We start from the raw sequence: 17,492 nt of genomic DNA, 5'->3' as shown, positions 1-17,492 counted from the left end.
CAGTTAGAAAGGGAGCAAGTAGAGGTATCAAAATAGACGAAGGTAGGAAATAAAATAAAGCTAGGAGGCAAAAAAAAAAAAAAAAAGACAGGAAGGAAGGAATGAATTAGAAAAAGACAGAACAAAAGGAAGTGGTGTAAATAATCTAAACTAGAGTAGGAGGAGGAAAATATAAGAGAAGATCAAGATAACTTTATTAATCCCCAAAGGGAAATTCCAGCATCACAACAGCTCTTAGGTTAGCACAGACAAAAACTAAAACAGAACAATAACAGCTAAATATCAAAACATATACAATATAAACATAACCACAATCATAAACAAAACAATAACACATACACAAAATACAACGCTGATGTGAACAGGCCCTTACAAATTTTCCACCTAAATAAGTAAGGGCCTGTTCACATCACCGTTCGCTTTCCGTTCCGGGGTTCCGTCGGAGGTTTCCGTCGGGTGAACCCCGCAACGGAAAGTGAAACCACAGCTTCCGTTTCCGTCACAATTGGTATCAATAGTGACGGAAACATTGCTAATGGTTTCCGTTCGTCACCATTCCGGCAGGTTTCCGTTTTAACGACGGAATCAATAGCTGAGGCGACTGCGCTATTGATTTTGTCGGAAAAACGTAAACCTTCCGGAATGGTGACGAACGGAAACCATTAGCAATGTTTCTGTCACCATTGAGATCAATGGTGACGGAAACGGAAGCTGTGGTTTCACTTTCAAATATTGTTCCTTCCCTTCTGAGTCCTGCCGTGTGTCCAAACAGCAGTTTATTACCACATATGGTGTATTGCTGAAATCAGGACAAATTGCTTTACAAATTTCGGGGTGATATTTCTACTTTATTCATTGTAAAAATTAAACATTTCTATGTTTTTTCAGAAAAAAAGTAGATTTTCATTTTCACGGCCTAATTCCACTAAATTCAGCAAAAAAACTGTGGGGTCAAAATGCTAACTATACCCCTAGAAAAATTCCTTGAGGGGTGTAGTCCTCAAAATGGGGTCAGTTTTGGGGGGATTCCACTGTTTTGCTCACTCCGGCTGGTTCTCATAGGCTGCCTTGCATGGCAGACCCGGGGGCCGTTGTATGGCCCCCGGTTCTGCCTTATAACCGACTGCAGCACCCGCAATCGGTCCCCGGGAAAGTTTGTTGTAGCAACAAACTTTCCAGTTTGTTATAGCAACAAACTTTCCAGTTCGTTGCTACAACACACTTTCCCTGCGATCACATGACAGGGACCTGAACTAATCAGGTCCCGATCATATCTCCGGGACCAGAGGCAGGTGATAACAGCGCGATCCGGGTGTCAGCGCTACTCTGAGACACCCGGATCATGCTTTTAACACCCACCGTGAATTCACGTCGGCACTGCCCAGAGCCCAGCAAGTGCCGACGTGAATATACAGTGGGCGGTCGGGAAGCGGTTAATTAAACTTCAGGACCTATTAGTGAGACATGAAATTCTAAAAAAATATTTAAAAAAAACCAAAAAAGTGTTAATTTATATATATATACTTTATGATATATAAACATCACTAATTCGTTTAATTTATTTAAGTTAACTGGAACATCAGTCAAAAATGTGTTCATGTCTCACAATTCAGAGATTTCGGAGATTTGTATAGGTGTTTGATGTACCCATGTAACCCAATTTAATCAGGGGCCAATGGCGTCAATGGATTACAGAACTGTGACTAAGAATGGGCAATTCTGCATGTCTGAATATTTTAATATGATTATGGTTCATTTAGAATTAATCAAGTATTAAAGAAAACTCAGTTTTTGAATAGAATATAATAATGGTTACAACATATGTGCTTAACAAACTCAAAACCCAATCAGGTAGGGCCTCTAGAAATCTTGTTGCTATGAAAAAAAGTGATATTATTAATGCAATCTAATTATTTCTTATATTCGAGATATTGACAAAAACAAAAACCTACCTGCCAGCTACCTATATCCAAATAACTAACCATAGCAATACAGCTTCACCTGCTGAAGTACTGTGATAGAACAACGCACTGAATGAATTCCCATCTTCGGCAGAATTCTCTGAAATAAGTGCGTTAGTGGTAAGCAAATATGTGGCTACAGATCATACCCACTGCAGTACTAGGATCTGGTTACTTTTATCATCGTAGAGCTACAGTTCTCTGCGCTGCCATAAACATGTAATCAGAGAACAAACTACATTTAGAAACATAACTTACCAAGCAAAATTCAGTGCTATACAATAGCACATGCTGAAGGTCAATAATTATGTCAAAAACAGTAATAAATCTGATCTAAGTAATTAAAAAGAAGCACGCTGCAAGCATTGCATGCTGCATATTACATAATGCGTTTTATGGTTCTATGTCCTTTCAGCTCTAAACTTACAAAACATAAATAAGTGGTTAAAACAAGAAAGTAATTCAAGAAATAAATAAATAAATATGCAAAGATGTAGTTTTCACATGTTTCAGTCTAAATTCACATTGTTTGGAAGAGACAATTCATCCCATGAAAATTATTATATATATATATATATATATATATATATATATATATATATATATATACACACACACACACACATACAATTATAAACTAAATGTATATATAATTTTTTAGTTTATAATTTTATATATATTTATATATATATATATATATATATATATATATAAAATGATAAACTAAAAAATTATATATATATTTTTTTTTTTTTGCTGAGACAGTATAACATCCAGGAAAACCTGCATAAAAATTATTAATCAATCATGTATGTCTTGCAATTGTATACAAAAAAAAATAAAAAAATAAAATAAACCATGGTAGATCTAATAATAATATTCCTGTTTAGTTTGCATTATAATTCCCATGCCACTATCTTCAATAGACAATACATGTTCTAAAGAAACGTACATGCAATATAATATTATATAGTGCAAACACTAGTAACAGGATTAATATATAATTAGCATAAACATAGTAGACACATTGCAGCTGTATATACATAGATGGTTGTACACCTCACTTTAGAATGGAGAATTTCCCTCACTATATAAAACCGATACTGTGCGTTATAAGACCACATTGTATAATAATCAGGTAACGCAGGATACCATTAGTACTAGCACTTTAATGAAATAAAGTATCAGTAAGTTAGAACAAAAAGCTGAAAAAGATGACCAGTAATGTAGTGGTGATAGGAAATTAGATTGCAAGCTTATTTGGGACAGGGACTAAAGCAATATTACTGTTCCAGTGCTGCGGAAAATGCCGGTACTATAAAAGCAACGGAATGAAATAGACAAATAATAAAATATGTTGTTGCATCGTTTACGGTTTACTGTATATATTGCTACATCACTAGTCATGGAGAGTTTTAAGCACATTTCATTGGGTTTCCTTTATTGCGTTTGAAAATTTGCTGTGATCCCGCTGCCCCGCACAAATATTTTTCAGCATATACATGAATTTACATTATTGAAAAAGTGATTTTATTAAAAAATACGTTCTAGTTCTAAAAGGTATAGTGAGCTACAAAGCGCAGATCAAGCAGCAAAGTAGTAGTGCTGTTGCTTTTACGGTTAGTCTCCTTAACTCTCTGACCTACGGCCACGCACGTTTACTAGACTGTTCATTAATCTGCGATATTCCTGATCCCTGGATGTTCTATGGACGTCAGTGGCATCTTTTTAACATTTGTGCTTTATTCAAAGGCAGTTTTGTGACATGATGGTCACTTAAAATACTCCACAAACAGATGGATAAAATATATTAATGAGAATTTATGTGTTTCAGGCCCAAGTCATAGCTAAACATGGCAAACGACTTTATTATGTTCCTGTTTAACCATTACTTGTAGGGATAAAGCCAAACTAATGACACATTAGCCAAGTACGGCAGCGCAGACATCTATGGTGACAGTAAAGAGTTATCCAGGCCTAATCCATCCATTGTTCATGAAAACAACCCCCGGCCGGCAGAAAGCAGCAGTGTGCGCTCTACTGGTGAATCAGGGCCAGGGCAGGCTTACATAGAAAACAATGGCCACGAAGAAACATCCTGCATTGCCGTCTATTCCGTGCAAAGGCCTTTTCGTAGATTGTCCATCAGAAATGTGAAAAGTGGCAAATGCTGCTACACCTGTCACATTCAATTGAGTAATATGTAAAGTGTATGGAATAAGAGGTCAACACATATACCCAGCAAAAATAAAAGGGGAGGGAAGTGGTCGCAATGTCAACATGCGCTCGGAACTAAGTGATTTAACTGACAAGAATGATGGGGATTCTTTCTACAACTCTTGTTGACTCTTCCATGGACAATGTCTCAATAAATATTAACAAGATTACCAAGTAAATAAAACCCCCTTCTATTCTGACCAGGGGGATTTACTGAACCTGGACGCGGATTAAGTCGAATGTTAGGCAAGTCCATCTCCCGCAAACTAACAAATCAGCATGCTCAAGATCAAAACCTTATTTATTAACAGGTTATTTCATATTCCAGACTGATAGAAATACGCTTCTTATTTTAGTGAATAAATCCGGTTTCTGGGGTAAGAGATGAACTACATTATATTGCTGTTATATAGTGGAAGGAGAACATTACTATGCAGTTAAGGACATTTCTACATTTTTTGAACAATCACTTCTTAATTCATTTGTAGCACGAAATTCCTTATGGTGTCACATGATTAAGGAATATATATATATATATATATATATATATATATATATATATATATATATATATATATATATAAAATTTTACTTTTCCTTAATACCTTACAGGCTTCTCAAGATGTAGAGAAACCAATGACATTCTTGTAAGCTCACCACGGCAGCCTTTATCTATTTATACGTGTCGAGTTAGTTTTAACTGCAATACATTTCATTTCATTTCAAGGGGTTTAACATTGTTAACTAATAGGGGTCATTTAACTCAGCAGTGTATCACAATATGCAATCTGTATGTATACACTGTGTCCATATACAAAACTATGTATATATATATATATATTATATACAAAACAATATATATATATATATATATATATATATACAAAACCAGTCACGACCGTACAATAAAGAGAGTTCAGGGACTAGATTTCAACATACATACAGAATTAAATGAGACACATTCCGTGCTCAGTGAGGTGAAATGTAGATCTCCTAGAAGTTATAAAAATGACTACAAATAGAAAATTATAGGCACTTTCACACGGCAGTATTTCGGTCAGTATGTGGAGGCCACAACCAGTGTGGAACCTACGCGGAGAAAAAAAATATATAAAATGGAAAGATTTGTACCTCTTCTGTGTTTTGGATTCCCTCCCGATACGGATGCAAAATACTGACCAAAATAAAGGCCACGTGAAAGAAGGCTAAGTGTATTAAAAACATACTTATTAACTACATACCGATTACTTGCAGTGAAAGTTTCTGTACATCAATGCATGTGTCAATCTACACACACACACACACACACACACACACACACACACACACAAATTGAAACAGCAGGAATTGGAATTGAAAATGTAAAAGCATCCCATATAGCAAAATGTTAGAGTTCCCTTTCAATAATACAGGTAACCAGTTTTGAAATTTGGAAGGTCATTTTTTCCATAGCAACACATAAGTCCTTCCTATGGACGATGTCTTACCATGGACTACTAGGATGGTTTATTATTCACAACAAAAATGTAAACTCTGCAAAGACATGAACTGGATCATATTTCATTGATCATCGCCCTATTAAGAACAGTTCATCTAGTTTAGAAGCATGCTGAATCAATATGTGTCAAGTGGGTGTCTTCATCAGAGGGAACTCCTAAGCAGATGACCGCTACTTTTCCAGAATTATCAGAAGGCATGAGACAGGTTTACCAAACTGCAAAATGTAGAGGTACCCCTAAAGGGCAGCAGATGGCGCTCTTTCCCTTGGAAAATCCTAAGAAATTGCTATGTCAGGTGCTTATTACAAAGTTTTACTATGTTATGGAACAATCTTTACTCCACTAGAGATGGGTACGAGTAGCATTTACTTATTTACAGCTTAGCTGTGAGGAAATGTCCCCAATCTCTCATTAGGAAATGTGAATTGTCAACTGTAAATATCCCACTGTAAGATATAATAATGACAATAAGTGCAGTATGTGCTGCAGCATTTTACTAACGTTCCAACATGAATAGAAACCCAGACAAATGTGTAAAAATCTAAAATGAACAAGTGCCCTCAATACATATATAGTTGTAAGGAACTTCACTTCGGGCGGGTAGGTGAATTCACAAATCCCTATCACCCTATAAGCACCACCATAAACCACGAGCCCATCTTACTACCTCATCCTTCAGTCCAGAATGTATCTCGGATTATCTTTTAGCTGAGGGCACATGACTACGTTCTAGTGCTGGAAACTTCATGGAAGACTAAATAGTTTATTCGTAAGAGAAAATGATCAAGGTGGATCTACTTACAGTTAGGTGGTACTGCCTCCATATTTCTGGGCAAGCCTGGAAATAGAAAAAATATCGATCAGTTCGCAGCATGAAACAAGGTGCTTTACAGCCTGTTGGTTTTGGCATAATAAAGCATCTGCTGGTGCCGGTCACAAGCAAAGAAGAAGCTTAGCTGTAAGGGCCCGGATTTCAGCTTCAAAAAACCTGGCTGCACTGTTTAATTGAATTTTACACTGCTTTAACACACCCGGTCATTGATAGTAAGCCAGAAGAGCCTCCACCTCCTTAAAAGTTTTTGGAATCTTTTACTTAATTCTTCAGCCATCTGTATCCCGGGTAGAAAAAAAAAAAAAAAAGTCTACTGTTACTATACAGTGAAATGGGAGTGTGGGGGGCAGAATCCTAATCTTTACTTTAAATTGCAAGACCTTTATGAATTGAAAAAAACAAAAAACAAAACATGCAATATGCAAAACTCCAAATAACATATATAATTACTTTTCTACATAATTCAGGTAAAAGTGTCAATGTGTTAAATCTAGTAACCTATGTGATGAGTTATACTAATACAAATCTAGTAACCCATCTGAGGATAGTGGTTGCATAAAGATACAACTAGATGCACTTGAAAGAAAGAGTTTTGTTTTTTTACCGCTTCTACCTTCTCAATCGCTTTCTACATAGCACTCAATGAACGATCACTTGATCAACTAGTGTATGTGGAGAGCAGCTGGGTCCTAATCCAACACTACAGCTGAAAAAAATAGCACCAAAGTACAAAAGTAATTTAAAAAAAATTATACTAATAATCTACACCAACCTTACTGTTTTTTCAGACCTGGCCATATCCATGTTATATAACATTAAAACGTCATCCAGGCCGGCCTCCTGGGATGATGCTTCATCCCATGTGACCGCCGCTGGTCCCAGTTCCAACTGTATCTGCATCCTTAGGATGCAGATACAGTTGAATTAAATCCTGGAGCGAGGAGTGACGGCTCCTTGCCCCAGCGTTCATTCTGCGGTGATCGACTCCGCGCAGGCAGGCGCGATGTGATGACGTCATCGCGCCTGTCTGCGCCCAGTCACTCATAGCACAGACCAGAGGAGAAGGATCCCCCACCCGTCGTGGGAACGGGGTTAGGTAAGTAATTATGTTCTATTTTGTTAGGCGCACATGGGGGGGGGGGGCATTATACTGGGTATGGGAGGGGGGCTGATATGGTGGCAGCTATGGGAGCATTTTACTGTATGGGGCAGCTAAGGGGGCATTATACTGTGGGGGCAGCTATGGGGAGCAATATACTAGGGGGGCATTATACTATGGGGCATTATACTGTGGGGGCATCCATGGGAACTGTTGGGCAAGGCGGATGGGAATAGGCGAGGGCAGAGGTCTGGTGGTGTTGGGGAGAGGGGCCCAAGCTGAATTCTTGCACCAGGGCCCATGAGCCTTTAGCTACGCCCCTGCTGTTATTTGTTGTGGATTTTACCTCCCCATTGAATTCAATGCGGAAAACCCGAAAAAATAAGCAGCGTATATGCAAATACAATTGACTTGCGGCGGAATAAAATTCTGCACCGCAGGTCCATTTCTGAGCATTTTTTCTGCTCCGTATTTACGCAGCGTGTGGATGAGACTTGTTTTATCTCACCCAATTTTCTGCTACTGTATTATGCTGCGGATATTTCGCTGTATAATACAGGTATCATAATACAGGAACACGCCGTATTTACGAAATGTGTGAACTGTCTAAACCCCGCCCTGTCGGTCTCTGGAAAAATTTTCTTGCATCAAACTGGTCCTCGGTGCAAAATAGGTTGGGGAACACTGCCCTAGGGGGACTAAGAAAATGTAAAAAAAAAATAAAATAATATTATTTTTAAAAAATTTACAAAGAAATCGAAAATATATAAAAAAAAATAACCTTTTCTCATAAAGTAATGTAAAAAACATGATTAAAACTAAATTTGTATCGTGGAACTGTAAAAGTCCAAACTACTACAATTTAACCTTTATCCCACGTGGTAAACACTATAAAAAAAATTATGAAATGGAATAAAAAAAAAAAAAAAAGTGATCAAATAGTTGTATGTACCATTAAAAACTACAGCGTCCCTGCAAAAACAAAGCCTCACAACGCTCCATCAACGGAAAAATAAGAGTGTTCAAATATAAAAAAAATTTCAAATAGTTTTTTCTTTGTAAAAGTAATGCATCATTAAGAAAACTATATGAATTTTATACCGCCGTAATCATATTGACCCTCCGAATAAAGTTAACATTGCTTTTTCCGCACTGTGAATGCTGTAAAAACGAAACAAAAAAAAACAATGGCGGAATCACAGTTTTTCCCCGATTCAACCCCAGAAATTCTTGTTATTCAGTTTTCCAGTACGTTATATGGTACCATTAAAATCTACAACTCGTCCCGCAAAAAAACAAATAAAAATAAGCCCTCATACTTCCATGAAAAACGAAAATGAAAGGACAAAAAATGGCTGCGGCAGCAAGAGGTTAAAGAGGCTCTGTCACCAGTTTATAACTGCCCTATCTTCTACCTAATTCAATAAGCGCTTTAATGTAGATAAGTAATGTGTTGTTTTTTTTTTTTTAACTTTTATTTTTGACAAAGTTCTGAGCATTTTAAGTGTTATGCAAATTTGTTCTTAATGCCCAAGTGGGCGTTTTTTTTACTCTTGACCAAGTGGGCGTAGTAAAGAAGTGTATGATGCTGACCAATCGGCGTCATACACTTCTTTCTCTTCATTCATCTCCAGCCTAATCCACAGCTCAGCGTGAGTGTCGGGAGAATGAAAACACATTGCCTCCAGCCAGGAGGTGACCAATTCTCCGATTGGTCAGCGTCATACACTTCTCTTTACCACGCCCACTTGGTGAAAAGTAAAAAAACGCCCACTTGGGCATTAAGAACAAATTTGCATAACACTGAAAATGCTCATAACTTTGTCAAAAATAAATGTTTATTAAAAAAACACAACACATTACTTATCTACATTAAAGCGCCTATTAGATTAGGTAGAAGATAGGGCAGTTATAAACTGGTGACAGCCTCTTTAACTGGTTGCCGACACAGGACGAGAATGCTCGTCCTGAGCGGCGAGTACTTGGCACATTAGGACCAGCATTCTCGTCCTGTCTGACAACCGTTTCCGCGGTTGATCGAAAGCGGGAAAACTGCTGTAATACACAGCCACAGCCACGCTCTGACAGCGGAGAGGAGAGAAACATCTTCTCTCCACCGTTAACCCTTTGAATGCCGCGTTCAAGGAGAAGGGACAGCACTTTGATCGAGTCACAGAAAATAACTGACGCGATCAAAGCTCATAACTCGTATGGCCAGACAGCCCAGGGTCCATTGAAGGTAGCCCAGGGCTGTCTGAACATATTTCCTGTTGTTAGGGCATACTGTGGTATGCCCTAACAACTGCCTGTGTACGATCAGTAACAGGCTAATGTACTGGCATATAGATCTATGCCAGTACATTACAGTTACAAAATAAAAATCTAATTGATAAATCACTTTATGGGATTTAAAAAAAAAAAAAAAAGTTAAATGAATGTAAAAAAAATTTATGATAAATAAAAAGTAAAAAAAATACATAAACACATTTTTTTATAATAAATAAACTTTTTAAAATATAAGTCCCAAAACATGAAATAAGATATTTGGTATCGCCATGACCGTAACAACCTAAACAACAAATGTATAACATTTATGATGATCGGTGTATGGTGTAAAAAAATATATATATTAAAACTGTAGCGGAACTGCTTTTTTGCCAAAATAAAAATGTATAGAAATTAAACGATAATGTATTTGTACCAAAAAATGGTACCTACATAAAGTACAGCTCGTCCTGTAAAAAACAAAAAGTCTCATACAACTACGTTGTACAAAAAAAATAAGAGAGTTATGAGCGTCGGGATGCAAAGAGGGAAATATAAAAAAATTGATCTGTCCTCAAGGCCAAAATTGGCCGTGTCCTTAATGGGTTAAATGATGATTTCATTTATTGACGGAAAAATGCTGTTCAGACCTAACTGGCCCTATGTAAAAAAGTAATTGGCCACACCCAGGCACGATTACTGCCAGACCTGTTGAATCTAAACATCACTTAAATAGAACCTCTCTGGCAATGTGAAGCAGGCAGGAAAGTCTCAAAAAGCAGCACATGATGCCACTTTCTAAAGAGGTTCAAATACAGATGCAAAACAAAGTCATTGGAATCCACCAGTCTGGAAAAGGTTACATAACCATTGCTAAGACTCTGGGACTTCAGCGAACCACAGTGAGTCACAAATGGAGAAAACTTGGAACAGTGGTGAACCTTCCCAGGAGTTGCCAGCCTATCAAAATTTCACTAATCCAGGAGGTCACAAAAGAACCAAACATCTATGGTACTGCTGGACCTTGCCTCAGTTTGGGTATGTTCACATGGCTCGTAAACACCCCGAAAAGCTGAATCTGAAAGCCTCCAAACATCTGCCCATTGATTTCAATGGGAAAAACAGCATTTTGTTCCGACAAGGCGTTTTTCTACGCGGCCGTTTGAAAAAAAAAAAAAAAACGGCAAATAAATAAGCGCCCCGTAAAAAGAAGTGCATGTCACTTTTGAGATGTTTTTGGAGCAGTTTTTCATTGTCTCAATAGAAAAACAGCTCAAAAAAGGTCCGGAAAAAAAAACGCATCAAAAAAACGTTTGATGCGTAAAAAACAGCTGAAAATCATAGGCTGTTTTCCCTTGAAAAGAGCTCCGTATTTTACAGCCGTTTTTAGTCTAGCATGTGAACATACCCTTAAGGTCAAAGTACACGATTCCACAATAAGGGCTGGTTCAAAAACAGGTTTTCTGGTGCTGTTTTTGATGCGGAAACCACGCCAAAAAAACGCTCGCGGGAAAAAAAAGCGACATGCTCTTTTGTCCCGCGGTTCCGTCTCTGACCTCCCATTGAAATAATGGGAGGCAGAAAAAGCGTTTTTCACTGTATTTTTTTCTCCGTGGCTTTCAACGGCCACGGCCGAAAAACGCTGTGAAAAAGTCACAAAGAAAGTGCAGGAAGGGCAAAATCTGCCTCAAAATTCCAGATTTTTCTGCCTACAAAAAACTCAGTGTGAACATGGCCTGATGAAGACGCCAGTCCGGCGTTGAAACGCGTAGCCCTGTCTCATGAAAATAAATACAATCAATTCATTTCTCTTACTTTGACATTATTTATAGCAGCGCCGGTGGTCCTTTTTTCTGATCTACCACATTTATTATACCTTGACAGCAAAATTGTTTTGCTTGTGCACGGACCTGGCTGCAGCTTCTTGCTTTTGTGATACCTATATGGTATCCACTACCCAAGGTGAGCAATTTTCTTGGTCTATCATTGCTCACGTTTACTCCATCTCTTTTATTGCACTATGTGGCGCCGTGTCTCCTTTTATCTCTTAATTTAGTACTGGGTAAAAATGGCATCCATGTGAGAGTTTAAAGGCGCTAACCACTGCTGACCAAAAAGAATACAAAGGCTCGTTTCACATTTGCCAAAAAAAACCTGTAGATGACCCCCAAGATTTAGGATTATATTCTGTGGACTGAGGAGTCAAAGGTGGAACTTTTTAGAAGACGTGTCTCATTACATCGGACGTAAAGCTACCACCACAATATACCAGATCATCATACCAACAGTCAAACATGGGGGTGGTAGTGTGATGGTCTGGGACTGCTTTGCTTCTGCAGGACCTGGACGACTTGTCATAATTGATGGAACCATGAATTCTACGGTCAGAAAATCCTAAAGTAAAATGCCCGCCCGTCATTGGTGACCTAAAGGTCAAGCGCAGTTCAGATATACAGCAGGAAAATAATCCAAAGGATACGAGCAAGTCCACATCTGATTGGCTCAAAAGGAAACAAAACTAAGGTTTTGAGTAACCGAGTCAAATTCCTACTTAAATCCCATTGAGATGCTGTGACAAGGCAGTTCACGATAGAAAACCCTCCAATGTAGTCCAATTAAAATAATTCTGCAAGGAGGAGTGGGCCAAAATCCTCCACAACGATGTAAAAAACTCATCGCAAGTTATCGAAAATGTTTGATTACAGTTGTTACTTCCAAGGGTGGCAACAACCAGTTATATATATTTCACAGCATATCCAACATAAAAAAACATCAACCTGTGGTTCAAATAAAGCATAAATAAAGTTCTGTATTTACATAGGAAAAAGAGAAATGACAGTATAAAAAGAGAACCAGTTTTTGCATTCTGCCCTCCGTTCATTTGCATGTACAGATATTAATAAATGTGAACACAGATACTACTGATTGTCCTGTGTAGTTCATAACATGGTTCAATGCTGAACTTATTAATTGCCATATCCCGAGCTACAATTCTGCTGTTTCTATAAAGAATACAAACTGCCAAATCTTTATACAGGAAACTTATGCATTGTAAATTGCACTTTAAATGGGTTTTCCCATCAGAGACATTTATGACATATCCACAGAATATGTAATAAATGTCAGATAGATGCGGGTCCCACCTCCGGGATAGATGTGGGTCCCACCTCCGGGATTGATGTGGGTCCCATTCCCCCTTGAATGCTGCAGTCAGCTTTGATCGCAGCATTGAGGGAAATAGCGGCGGAGATGAGGTTTCTCTGATCTCCGCCGTTAGAGCGGGGCTGAGGTTGTGTAATACAGGCATTGGCCCTGACAAGTGTCCGAGCGCGGTCAGCATGAGGTGATGCGGCCGGTGCTGCACTAATGAGCGGCGGCACCTGCACTGAAGACAGAACATGGGGGGGGGGGGGGTTTGCAGTGCACCCGTCATGTTCTCAGTCTTCAGCAATATTAGTGCAGTGCCGGCAGCATCACCTTATGCTGAACACACACGAACACACACACACGAACACACACAAACACCAGGAGTGGGGCAATGTCTGCATTACACAGCTGCAGCCCCGTCTCACACACACACACACACACACGGAGTGGGGCAATGTCTGCATTACACAGCCGCAGCCCCGTTGTGCCGCAGCCCCGTTCTGACTACATTCATGTATTACGATATTAAGCTGTGTGGCCGCACAGCTTTGTATAGAAATACTTGAATTAACGGTATTGAACCCTTTGAGGGTGCACGGCATCAGAATAGTATCAGTATCTCGATGCATCGTCCAACCCTAACACACACGTGCACTTTTTTTATCAAAACGTTTATGTGCAAATACTGCCATACAATGCCCACACAATACTGCCATTCAGTATCCAAATAACACAACCATCTTGTGCCCACATAACACTGCCATATAGTTTCCACACAATAATGCCATTCAATACTGACAAAACTGTCAGCGTCTGAATAATACCACCATACAATGGCAATGGTAAAGTCTTTGGTGGTCTAGGGCAATAAAGGGATTAATGGTAAAGTCTTGGGGCGGTAAAAATTGACATGCTCCACTGTAAGGTTGCTCTTGGGGGTCTAGTCCTTGGAGGCCCCTCCTAGGAAACAGGGTCCATGGGCAATTGCCCAGTTTGCTACCCCATAAAGCCGACCATGCCTATATATGTCTTTGGGTAATCATGAGATAACGGACCAAGTACACAGATTTATTTCACCCAATATCAATCCTAAAATGTAGACTTTTAGGTACACCACAAGGCCAAAATAGACATTTATAAGACGTCCTCTTTTTCAAATTGAACTGGATCCAAGTTTAGTTTTTTCTGCCCGTCATCTCATCGTGTGGAGGATTCCTCCCCTTTTCCTTTTCTAGATATCTATAACCTATTCACAGGGTAGGTGATCAATGTCTGATTGGTGGAGGCCCCACAACTTGGACCCCCACCAATCACTAGAACGGGAGTCTCGAGCCCCCAGTTCGTCCTAACTGCATGACCGCAGTAAGGGGAACTTTGACTAGAGCGCCGGTCTAGGGGACTGCTGAAAACAGCCGAGTGCAGAGCTTGGCTGTTTCTGTCAGCTCCATAGATCAACCACTACTCCATTCAAGCTCCTCCTCACTGCACCCACTGCATGGGGGGCTCGGGACCTCTATTCTAGTGATGAAAAGTACTATAGTCATAATAATATTTTTCATATTGAATGCTCCAAATTTCGCTGTACTGAAGTTTGATAATCAGATTTCAAGTTTTGTCCAGACACATAACTTAGACATGCTATTATACTGTCCAGTCTAAATGTAAATAAAGCTTAATTTCTGTGTAATGAAAAGTTGTTCGTTTAAAGACTTTGTTTAAATTTTTCAGGACCTCTGCTTGCGGTCAGTGAATTAAGACATTCATAGGTTACATGAATGCTGAAAACTTGTGCTGATAACGTGCTGATCACATAGGTGTATGGCTTTTAAGTCTATCAAAAAGGAAGAAAAACAAAGCGCCCCCAAAAAATCATGCTGTTAAAGCTTCCTTACAGATAATACCTGAATGATAAAAAGAAAAACGGTTTGTTGAAAATATATTATTGTTCTTAAATAGGAGGCTATTAGTGAAGATCAATAACTAACAGGCTAGTCTAAAAACTACTGCCAAGTCCATGATACTGTAAGTCTGTATATAAACCCGCAATGCACTGCCCTCATTTACCATTTTCACAGGTTAGACTGAGGGGAATCGTGTCATTTCTACTTTAGCTATGGTTCGTTTTCGATTACTCACACTGTTTCAGAATAACATGGTTGAAAAATTACAATTACGGACATGAAGTAACCTGGCAAGATGCCATACTGTCACATGACCCACGTATGCACGGAAAGAAACCCAAGGATTCACAAGCCATTATTTATTGGTCCGCTTTCTGAAATCATTGGGTTACTAGGACGACGATACTATTTATTTACATATAAATGATCATTGGAAAGGCACATCAGTGCAATTGAACCTATGAACACATGGCATCTTAAAGGGGTATTCTGGTTTAATCAAATAAAGGTTATTCGTTACGTAATGAAAAGTTATGCAATTTTCCAATAGACTTTTCAAGATCTCTGCTTGCAGTTATTCATTGTTTAATCACACAGGTGCATGGCCCATTACAAGACACATCTCGGATAACTGTACTTTAACTCTTAAAGGGGTTGTCCGGTTTAAGCAAATTATTGTTATTTTTTTTTTGTATAATTAAAAGTTATAACATTTTCGAATATAGTTTCTGTATTAATTCTTCACGGTTTTCAAGATCTCTGCTTGTTATTATTCAGTAGGAACACTCATTGTTTCATTCCAGTGGATAAAATTCTGTCCATGATCATGTGGTGATCACACAAGTGTTGGGATCCTTACAGTTAGGGCTAATTTACAGGGAGATTTTTGGCATTTTTTGACTCGGAAACCGCGCCAAAAAAACGTCCGAAGTAGTCTTCCATTGATTTCAACGGGAGGCAGATGCATCTTTTAACCGTGAGCGGAAAAAAAGCGATATGCTTTCTTTCCGCTGTTCAGTCTCTGACCACCCATTGAAATCAATGGGATGCAGATTAAGCAAAATCTGCCTTTTTCTGCCTGCAAAAAAATCTGTGTGAACAGGGCCTTACAGTATGTGTATCTGAGCTGTGGCTCCTAACGATCCCAGCACCTGTGTGTCCATCACATGATCATGAACAGAAAGGCATCCACTGGAAGAATGATTACAATGACACAATGAATGTTCCTACTGTTTAATAGCAAGCAGAGATCTTGAAAACTGTAAAAGGAATACAGAAAGTATATTGAAATTTTTTATAACTATTAATTATACAAAAAAAACCTAACATTAATTTGCTGAAACCGGACAAGCTTTTTAACATGCCATATGGAAGGATAAGTGGAAAAGGGAGGATACTGCAAGGCGCTGCTGCGTGGCTAGTTTGTAAACGGACAACACTTTAAGACTGGAACTCCACAGCCACGTGTCATCACCCACAAGTCTTGGCAAATTGGCAAATTCACAGGATTACCATGATACAACCTCAATATTTACCCCACTAGAAGATGTAACCTCATGGATCCATTATTGGCCCAGCAAGATTGATAAGAAGCGTTCTGGGAGACCATCAGACCCTGTGGGGGCGCTGTAGAGGAATTGAACACTTACTTTCAGATTCCTCTGCAGATTACAGATAATTGCTGGGGTCCCAGCAGCAGGATGGAACGACGTAGAGTTCTAAAAAAGAGGCTGCAGAATTGTTATTTCATGGGGAATACAAGTATTTACTAAAATAGACATGTCAAGAGAGGCGACTGGTCCTATTTAAAGTGATGTCCTGCTGCTGGGACCCCAGCAATTATCTGTAATCTGCAGAGGAATCTGAAAGTAAGTGTTCAATTCCTCTACAGCGCCCCCACAGGGTCTGATGGTCTCCCAGAACGCTTCTTATCAATCTTGCTGGGCCAATAATGGATCCATGAGCTTACATCTTCTAGTGGGGTAAATATTGCGGTTGTATCATGGTAATCCTGTGAATTTGCCAAGACTTGTGGGTGATGACACGTGGCTGTGGAGTTCCAGTCTTAAAGTGTTGTCCGTTTACAAACTAGCCACGCAGCAGCGCCTTCCAGGATCCTCCCTTTTCCACTTATCCTTCCATATCTCAACAAGCGGTGACCGCATGGTTTACCGGTTTGGATCCCGGCAGCAGCATTTGTGGATTTTCCTATCAGCTTACCCAAGCACCACCTGGGTGAGCATAGTATACTACTACTGACATTTCACCTAAACCCAATTGACCTGCACTATGTGGCGCCGTGCCCTTTGTTTTTATGTTCACTTTTAACATGCCAAGCACTTGTCTGAACATCAAATGACTAGGATAGAATTGTATCACCTGGAAGTAAACAATGAAGGTGTCTTTTGAGCAACTGCAGGCAGAGATAGAAGTTCTAAAAGTTTGAGAAAAAAATAAATTGAGAATCCTATGTATGGGCGGCCAACAATATTGTACCCTAATATAGAAGTGACCTGTAGAAACAAGAAATAAACAGGTCCATCATGTTTAATAACTGTAAATCAGAAGCGG

General features: G+C 39.0%; 1 protein-coding gene across 1 annotated transcript in view; it reads right to left on the bottom strand.

Annotated features, from left to right (window-relative positions):
• The window catches only part of ZCCHC7 (zinc finger CCHC-type containing 7), a 203,571-nt gene that overhangs the window by 68,900 nt on the left and 117,179 nt on the right, over positions 1–17,492 (bottom strand). The window contains exon 6 of the mRNA XM_075825554.1: positions 6,480–6,515. Coding sequence (XP_075681669.1) covers positions 6,480–6,515 — 36 coding nt within the window. The remainder of the gene's footprint in view (positions 1–6,479; positions 6,516–17,492) is intronic.

Source organism: Rhinoderma darwinii, chromosome 1 (assembly GCF_050947455.1).
Source record: "Rhinoderma darwinii isolate aRhiDar2 chromosome 1, aRhiDar2.hap1, whole genome shotgun sequence".
Classification (NCBI taxonomy): Eukaryota; Metazoa; Chordata; class Amphibia; order Anura; family Rhinodermatidae; genus Rhinoderma; species Rhinoderma darwinii.
This window is presented reverse-complemented; position numbering and strand designations above follow the sequence as displayed.